This window comes from Musca autumnalis, unplaced genomic scaffold (assembly GCF_047663935.1).
Source record: "Musca autumnalis isolate F117 unplaced genomic scaffold, ASM4766393v1 scaffold_4, whole genome shotgun sequence".
NCBI classification, from domain to species: Eukaryota; Metazoa; Arthropoda; class Insecta; order Diptera; family Muscidae; genus Musca; species Musca autumnalis.
This window is the reverse complement of record NW_027411977.1, coordinates 217,817,068-217,826,585: the sequence shown is the minus strand read 5'-3', so window position 1 is coordinate 217,826,585 and position 9,518 is coordinate 217,817,068. Positions and strand designations below refer to the sequence as shown.

At 34.1% G+C, this 9,518-nt stretch overlaps 2 protein-coding genes across 2 annotated transcripts; one reads left to right on the top strand and one right to left on the bottom strand.

Annotated features, from left to right (window-relative positions):
- Nucleotides 1-504: 504 nt before the first annotated feature.
- LOC141403246 (speckle-type POZ protein-like) lies at nt 505-1,158 on the top strand. The gene has a single exon (XM_073985431.1). It carries the CDS (start codon nt 505-507, stop codon nt 1,156-1,158), a length of 654 nt encoding a protein of 217 aa, XP_073841532.1.
- A 79-nt stretch (nt 1,159-1,237) lies between these two features.
- LOC141404283 (glycerol-3-phosphate phosphatase-like) lies at nt 1,238-4,922 on the bottom strand. Its single transcript, XM_073987719.1, has 3 exons — nt 4,641-4,922; nt 1,759-2,407; nt 1,238-1,693 (listed from the first exon to the last, which is right to left on the bottom strand). Exons 1-3 carry the CDS (start codon nt 4,735-4,737, stop codon nt 1,516-1,518), a joined length of 924 nt encoding a protein of 307 aa, XP_073843820.1. The 5' UTR covers nt 4,738-4,922; the 3' UTR covers nt 1,238-1,515.
- Nucleotides 4,923-9,518: the final 4,596 nt, after the last annotated feature.

Here is a 9,518-nt window from a genome sequence, read left to right as displayed (position 1 = left end):
ATAACTTTCTGCAATTTTTCTTGCTTGAGAGAGTAAAATTCACTGAGAGAGGTTGCTGGAACTGACTGAGTAATTATTGCTGGGAAAGTTATCGTACACACCTTATGTTTGAAATTTCTGCCAAAGTTATAAAGGATACAATTTTCAAGAATATTGGATTTTTGAGTTTCTGGAAAAGAGCAAAATATTACAAAACTGATCAACTTTCCAAGTCAAATGTCTATCGCCACAATTACAAATATTCAATATATATATAAATTCGAAATTCCGTTTATTTATAACTATAAACCTGGCGATAGTCCAAGAGAATTTAATTCCGGTATAATCGTCATTGATGGTCCAAGTGTGCATACCGAATGGAAAGTGGTGGCAGTGGATAATTATTATATTTCTAAGATCGAGATTTACGTAGTATTGATATCAGCCAGCGTCAAGGACGACACACTATTCCAAGTTGAGATATCTAGAGAAGAACAAATTTGTTCTAAGAAAATTCCGACATACATGGAAGGCTCTAAAGTATTTTTTATAGATTTTGATCTGGACTCTCCGAGTGATTTTGGTGCTGCGGAACACGTAATCAGGGTTGATATAAAACCCGTAAACGATATTTTAGTATGCTCCAGTCTTTCGAATGATTTTGCCGCTATTTTAAATAGTAAAGAATTTAGCGATGTAACTCTTGTGGCACAAAATGGATGTGAATTTAAAGCCCACAAGGTAATATTATGTGCCCGCAGTCAAGTGCTTGCTGCCATGTTTCGCAATGACTTGGAAGAAAGTAAAACAAATCGTATACGGATTGATGACATGGATGCCGACGTAATTGAGGAAATGTTAAAGTATATGTACACGGGTGGAAATATACCGCAGAAATTGGCAGCAGAGCTCTTTATGGCTGCTAACAAATACTCGCTTTTGGATTTGCAAATATTATGTGAAGACATTTTAATTAAAACAATGGAGATTGCTACAGTTGCTGATATCCTTCTTTTGGCTGATCGTCACACCAATGAACGTCTCAAAACCAAGGCAGTTCAATTTATAGTAGACAATATTAAAGCCCTCCCAGCAACGGAGGGTTGGAAAAAACTACGTCAAACTGATCATGAATTGTGTATGGATGTTTTGGAAATAGCCATTCAGGAACGTCTCTAGTAATGAATCTTGTAAGAAGTCTTGCAGCTCCTTAATAAACAACTTTTTAGGAAATATTGCTTTCAAATCAAACTAATTATTGCCATTCAGTATTTTATTGTAAAAATTGTGTTTTCAAAATTTGAAGTAACCTTTATTTTTTATCTCATTGTAACAAACACAAAAACTACAAATTAATAAAAGCTTCAAATGGTTTGGATAACTTTTTAATCCAAACCAATAACTAGGCATTACAGAATATGTTGTCATGATGCTTAAAAGATAATTGTGTAAAAAAAGAAGATAAATTATTATGAAAGAGATAGATGGGTCTATTGGCTAAAGATGAGGTATATACACATAGTTTGTATATATTTTTCACATGTAGGCTAGTAAATCTCCTAGTTTGGGTAAATACACATCTGGTATAAGTTTTTGTAATTCCGGATCATTTGATGCTTTCCACGAATCAACATCATTCAACTGATGTATGCCACTACCCACCAGCAGTGTTTGAAAGCCGCAATTGTAACCCAATAGAATGTCAGTATTACATCTATAAAACATAATTTTATTATCTCTGTATTTGTAAGTGTCATATACTTGACAAAAACAACTTACATATCACCAATCATGAGAGTTCTTTCCGGCACTATGGTGCCATTTTTGATAAGATGTTCACACATTGCAACATTTGGCTTGCCTATAACAGTAGCCTTACGCTCGGCGCATGTTTCTATGGCCCGAACAAAGCTGCCCGTTCCCGGAACAACCATATTTGGCATGGGAAAACGTTCATCTGTATTTGTGGCGATAAACAAACAATCTGGCCGGCTGAGATATGATGCCGCCTTTGTCATTTTTGGAAAAGAAAAATACTCATCAAATCCAACCAGCACAGCACCAATGTTATCCTCCAGTTCAAAGTGATTTGATAAATAGTTCAATAATGAACCGGGCATATTTTCAGGTCCCACTTTGTTGTGTTCAATACCCACGGCATCCAATTCTTTGGTAATCCCCTCTGAGCCTATAACATAAGCTTTCTTATTGAAATTACGTGCTTTCAGATAGGCAGCCAGAGAATTTGCTGTTGAGATCACTTCATCTTCGGTGATATTATATCCCATATTATGGGATTTGGTTAACAATTCTTTGCGTGTTTTCGTTGAGTTATTTGTGCAGAAGAAAATCTTTTTACCCAGTTCTTTAAAGCGGTTCATAACTTCTACCGAACCGGGTATAACATCTCCATAGACCCAGAGGACACCTGCAAATAAATAAAAAAGGAAAGAATGGATTTTTGGCAACAAGTGTAGTTTAGCGGGATGTTAACAACCATATCCCGGGGAGATATAGAATTTCTATATCGTTGTAATCATGGTCGCAAGAACCAGCTATGGTAAAAATTTCCACCCGATCCGAGAGGTGGCCCTACACAACATTTAAGCCGAAAAGTGCCACCACAAAACAATTTTCGGCATAAGACGAGTTTACCCACTAAGTTCGGATCAGGACGAAATTTATTTACAGGTAGATCTCGTTATCCTGATCACAAATACATACATATATATAACATTTGTTGCGGAAGTCCATACTTCCGAGATATGGGCCTCTGAAGTTGCGAAAATTCCCTTGTTAAAGGCCGGCTAAGGAACAAATTTCCTTTACCGACCCTTCAAAATACAATACAAATACAAACATTTCCTTTAAATCGCAAGCTTTCTTAAGTAGCCGGCCTTCGGCCGGGGATTTAAGACTTTCACCTAAGGACAGGAGCGGGAACAAATCTAGTTTAGTAAAAACTCTCCGATTTTTTTTGAAATTTTTTCCAGAGGTAGGTATTTTTACGCTGATTACGGGAATATAAAATTTTCTTGGGGGACGGACCCGGTTACCCGTTTATTCGACCCGAAAGTCCGGGTACCCGGTACCCGATAGACCCGGTTCTACTGAACCGATTCTTACAAAATGGGTATCGTTGGAAAGCTTATGAAACTACCTATCCAACAAGTGGTCATCTCCAGGGGTACATATAACCAAAATACCTCTTTTTGGACCCGGGTTTTTCCATAAAACCCTCAAAAAGTCGAAAAAGGGCCCATTATGGGTGCTCAATTAATTCACGTAATTTTATAGCTCATACTTCAACCTTTCCAAAATGGTGCCATTTGTTATAATACCTTCACTGGGTCCAGAGATATGTATATAAATTAAAAAGCCGGCCTTCGGCCGGGTTTTTAAGACTTTCTCCTATGGACAGGTTCAAATCTAGGGAATGGGAACAACATTTTCTTTTAAATTATAAATTTTCTCTAAGTAGCCGGCCTTCGGCCGGGGATTTAAGACTTTCTCCTATGGACAGGTTCAAATCTAGGGAATGGGAACAACATTTTCTTTTAAAGTATAAATTTTCTCTAAGTAGCCGGCCTTCGGCCGGGGATTTAAGACTTTCTCCTATGGACAGGTTCAAATCTAGGGAATGGGAACAACATTTTCTTCTAAATTTTAAATTTTTCTCTCATTCTAAGGTCAATATCTCTGGACCCAGTGAAGGTATTATAACAAATGGCACCATTTTGGAAAGGTTGAAGTATGAGCTATAAAATTACGTGAATTAATTGAGCACCCATAATGGGCCCTTTTTCGACTTTTTGAGGGTTTTATGGAAAAACCCGGGTCCAAAAAGAGGTATTTTGGTTATAACTTCTGAACCCCTGGAGTTAACCCCATCATATGACCACTTGTTGGATAGGTATTTTCATAAGCTTTCCAACGATACCCATTTTGTAAGAATCGGTTCAGTAGAACCGGGTCTATCGGGTACCGGGTACCCGGACTTTCGGGTCGAATAACCGGGTAACCGGGTCCGTCCCCCAAGAAAATTTTACATTCCCGTAATCAGCGTAAAAATATCTACCTATGGAAAAAATTTCGAAAAAATCGGATAGTTTTTACTAAACTAGATTTAAGCCCAGGAGCGAATTTCGGCTACGCGAACAAACTTTTTTTAAATCTTAAAATTTTTCCCAAGTAAACAAAGGAATTTTCGGAACTTCGGAGGCCTATATCTCGGTAAGTATACATTTCCCCAACAAAAGAAATACATCGTTGGAATCGGCATGAAAAGCACTATCTGTGGTAAAGATATGCCCTTGACTTGTTCCCAATTTTCTTTTGAAATGTTCTTAAGAAACCTTGTCTTCCCTGCCGGCCGTAGCGTAACCCATGGCGTAAATGACGTTAAAGGTCATTATCAAAGCAACATTGAAACAAAATTTACAGCTGAGTGTATACTCGTGCTACGCAACATTCAAACACACACACCCACACATTCTTTTTTTTTTCTCTTTTCAAATTCACATGTACACAAAAAAACACTTTTCATAACGAATTTGTTGCAAGATTGTTGTCATTAAACTTATGCAATTATCTAAAGAATATTTTAAATAAAACCATTAATATTATTATCTATATTTACTACTATTTTAATTCATAATTACCATCACAATCTGTTAGAACTGCATCAAACGAATCTAGCCATTCTTTCACCTTGTCTTCTTCGATTTCCAAAAGTTTTGTAGCACTTTTTTTAAACATTTTTCCCTGATATTTGTTGTTTAATACAATGCTGACATTAATACACTAGAAGGTCATAAGACAATGAATAACTAATCGTTTTATTATATATTAATAAGGGGTCTTATAGAAGGGGTTCTTTGGTACAATTTTTCCGGGAAATAAAAAACCTAACTGATGTCTCCAATTAGAAAAAAACTTGTATGAGAGAGGTAAATTAGAGCTGGTAAAATATCGGTGGCAATATCGATTATTTTTTTTAAAAATTCAATATCGATAGATAGTTTTGTCTATCGATATTATCGGATTAAAAGTCCCTAACCTAAAATCTATTAAAAGCTGTGTTCCTTTACATACCTGAGGTTACCATTTTTAACATTTGTTAACCTGCAAAGCGTTCCTTAACCCCGAAAAGTGGCAAAACTGGAAGCAATTTTTAAGAGAGTGAGAGTGGCGAGAGAGCGAAAATTGCTTTCTCTTCTACCACAGGCTACCAGCAAAATTTCTGCGGGAAGAAAAAGTCGAACGCTGACAAAACTAAATTAAAAACTGTGAAATAAAAGACGAAAATTGACTTTTTTATGTTTCTTTTTGGCATTGCTGCCAGATCTACCATTTTTCCGTTCCTTTACTTTCTCTTATGTTACACGCTGAAACTTTCATACGAAACTTTCCCATTATTTTGGCGTTCTTAGGTCGAGTTCCCCATTACAGTAATTTCATAAAATTACTTTTGTATGGAACTCGATCTATGAACGCCAAAATAATGGGAAAGTTTCGTATGAAAGTTTTAGCGTGTAACATAAGAGTTGTTTTCTGGTAAAAATGTTCATGAGAGAGCAATTTTCAGCAATTTTGACACTTTTCTCTTTTGCCACCCTTAAGGCGAGTACACACTATCGATCAAAAATGACAGCCAACGTACTTTTAGGACAATTTTCCGGCAAATAAGAACTTTTATATAGCGAAAAACATTTTAAATACAATATATACGGTATTATTTAGATATTACAAAAGAAATTTTTCAGTTAGGCTTTGATATTCACGAAATAGACCTCGATGACTGTCAGTTTTGCTTGTCAATGTGTACTATACTTTACCATTAAAAAAGTAAAGGAACAAGGCTAATATCGATACTTTGAAATGAAATATCGAAAACATCTAATGTTGGGAATATCGATGGTTTGCCAGCTCTAAGGTAAATAAGAGAATTCTTTCTCTCAAGGTAAATAAAATAATCATTTTGAATGCTTCTTCTTATTGCTTCCACCACATTGATTGATAGCATGAAAATCAGCTGTTTGCTGTGAAAGAGAGGAGAGGGTGGCATATTACAATCAGGAATAAAACTGTTATTTTAATAAACGGAATGATTTTATTTTAATTTTTTAAATATTTTCTAGTGAAAATATAATGAATAATAATATAAACAATAATTGTAATAATACTAAGGCGGCCATCAGACCATCTGCTTTTTCACATGTATGTTGTCACTTTGCTCTTGTGCCAGACACTGAAAATAACACATGAAAATGTTTTAGCTTTTAGGAGAGAGCGGAGGTGAAGCAGCTCCCTTTCTCCCTTCTTACCCATAAGCTCAAAACATTTTCATGAAAATTTTCATAGTCTGGCACAAGACTTATGCCAAGTTTACACTTGCGCTCCAAAATCCACTGGATTTCACGAAATCCTGAAATACACCCCGGTGTTTACACGTATTGTTTGTCGATTTCAAACATATCACAATGATCAAGGTAGATGCATATGCGCTGCTGATCGAACATGAATTTTCAAAACAAGTTGTTGTAAATTGAATTAATCATCAAAAATATACGACAATATAGAACTTTACAACTTACTATTTGGAAAATTATCGTAAAATTATCTATATATCGTATTAATTGTGTATAGTACTAACAAATGAAAAAAATAAAAGAATGATGTTATCGTTGTGACATCATAATAATAAATTTTGATAGATAAAAGTTGTGCTCAGAACCTGCACTATATTAGTACTTGCAGTAGTTTTCCGTTTAATGCTAAAAATGCTTTCCCGTACTCCGAAATCTAGCAAGACTTGCACTTCTCTTTAAACAAAAATAGCGCCGAATAACACCCTTTCTCCTGTTTTCTGCCATACAATTTTGGCCTAGTAGAAAATAGCAGCAAGCATGTTCATTGGCATCTAATATGATAGCTGATACCTTGATTTTGACATTTATGCTGGATTTTTGCAATTTCCGTCATTTTTCAGTTCCCGTATTTTTTAAGAAATTTGTATAGGGAAGCAATTTTTGACAATTCGCTCCTTTTTCTAACATTACCATTAAAAAAGTACGGGAACACTATGAAAAATAACATTGTAAAAAGAAATTAAATATTTTTTCAAATTGTTTACAAATTTTGATACTAAAATTATTTGTTGCAGCAATTGACCATCTACCTTGTTTATTGTGATACGTGAAAAGTGTTGCAACTTTTGGTACTTTTTTAGGCAAAAACAGGGTTGTATAACATGTGTACTGCGATTTCGATGTTGATTTCGCTGAAATCACGAAATGAGATGATTTCATTTTTGTATGCGAAATCATGATAAAGTTTGCTGGATTCCGCGCGAAATCACGAAACGCCTTCGAAATCACAAAACGACGCCGAATGTAAACCAAGCATTAGGTATACTAAGGCCATGTTTATATTATAGCATTTTGCAGGGTTAACCTTCTTAGTGAGGATTTACTTGACGTATACGTAAAGGAATTGACATTTGAAACCCAGTGGGTTTGTTAAATCCGGTTATATATAAATGTACTATAATATACAGAACAGCTGATGCCATACATGTGAAAAAGCAGATGGTCTGATGGCGGACTTATATATAAAGAATAAGGCCATGTTTATATTATAGCCTTTTGCAGGGTTAACCTCCTTCTTAATGAGGATTTTTCTGACGTATATGCAAAGGAATTGACATTTGAAACCCAGTGGGTTTGTCAAATCCGGTTATATATAAACCATGGCACAATTTCCAAGGTAGTGGTATCACGCCAGCTGTTCGAATATGAAATGTCAAAATCCCTTTATAAAAAAGTATTTTTGGTTGTATTTTCTCCAACAACATAAAGACAATTTTGACATAACATATTCAAGATTTTACGGTACCACTATCTGTTCAATTTGCCTTGATATAAACGTACTATAAAACTGACATTTTAATAAAAGGAATGATTTAATTTTTTAAAATAATTAATAATAATAAAATAAAAAATAATATAATATAATTGCTACTGTAATAAACGAATGTTCTATATCAAATTTATTAAATAAATCTTTATTTACAATAGACAATGAGAAATTAAGGTATTAAAAAATGCCCTTCATTGAGGTTAGGTTTTTTTTAAACCCCGACAAACTTAAATTTATATGGTTCACCTTGACGTGAAATAAGTGGTCAAATAAATAAAACCTTCCTGGGATTAGAGAAAACATCCAGATAGATAATACAAACAAATTAGCTACATAAAATATGTTTTTTATGTCGGAATTTTCAAAATGATGCAAAATCTGGTCGCATACATCATCTTAGAAAGTTTGCTTCAATGCTAAGTATATTCTTCATCAACTTTCACTATGAAAATATCCCTTAATTGAGCTTAATATTTTTTTAAATGGTACAAATTTCCCATCCAAAATCACCATATATCAAAACGTGGGCCTATATAAACATTTTATGGTAGAAATGTTTCTTAGCCTCTGGAAACACAAAATACCAAGTTACAACCGATTCTGTGGTCAAATGGGACTAATACATTCAAAATATCTTAAAGTGGCGCGTACTATATATTGGGCATTATATGGCGGCCCTTGTTTGAGGTTAAGATAATCGAATGACCGCAATATCTCCTACTAATCATTATTTTAGAGGGTTGGTCCTATTTCACAATGGGTCACCAAAGAAAAGATATCTGTAGACATGACAGGATATCAAGAGAATATGATAAACAAGAAAATTATGAAGAACATATTTTTAGGGTTAAGGTTTTCCAATATGTGTAAAATCTCCCTGGGATCTCAATGAGAAATATGATCTACATTAAATTTGACTATAGGTCACCGAACAAAAGACACCAGTAGATATAGTATATACCACGAACAAATTTATTTAAAATTATCTTTAGAAAATATTATTTTTAGGTTAAAAAACGAGAATTGATGCAAAATCTCCCACTAAACTACGATGTAAAGGGTTAGCCCTAATGGGAGATATGTTGTCCATGAAATATCACCATAGGTTGCCAAACAAATAATTTATCTAGATATGATATTTAAGCAGAAATTTCTGTATGACAATTTGACTATATAATTATTCCTTTATTGAGGTTAGAATTCTTTAAAGTTATGAAAAATCTCCCTTTAAACTTCATTTTAGAGGGTTGGTACAAATGGAGAATATATTATTCTACAAATTTGACTATAAGTTATGGAAGGAAAGAATTCTGTGGATATAATAGATATGGATAAAAGCAAGTCTGACAAATTGGCTATGAAAATTTCATAAATAGAAACATTAATTTTAGGTGGTGGATATCAAAGAGAAATATGTTATCCATAAAATTTCACTATAGGTTACCGAACAAAAAAATTCTCCAGATATGATAGATAAGCCGATATTTCTTTCTGACAAATTAAGATCTTTATTGAGGTTAAGATTTTCAAAATGATGAAAAATCTTCCATTAAACTTAACTTCAGAAGGTTGCTACCAATGGAAGATATATTCTTCTTCAAATTTGACTACAAGTTATC

Coding starts and splice junctions, on each gene's coding strand:
- LOC141404283 (XM_073987719.1), bottom strand. CDS start 4,737: ATGTTTAAAAAAAGTGCTACAAAACTTTTGGAAATCGAAGAAGACAAG. Junction 2,408..4,640: donor AGTTCTAACAGATTGTGATG/GTAATTATGAAT, acceptor ATTTATTTGCAG/GTGTCCTCTGGGTCTATGGA. Junction 1,694..1,758: donor ACTCTCATGATTGGTGATAT/GTAAGTTGTTTT, acceptor TATGTTTTATAG/ATGTAATACTGACATTCTAT.
- LOC141403246 (XM_073985431.1), top strand. CDS start 505: ATGGAAGGCTCTAAAGTATTTTTTATAGATTTTGATCTGGACTCTCCG.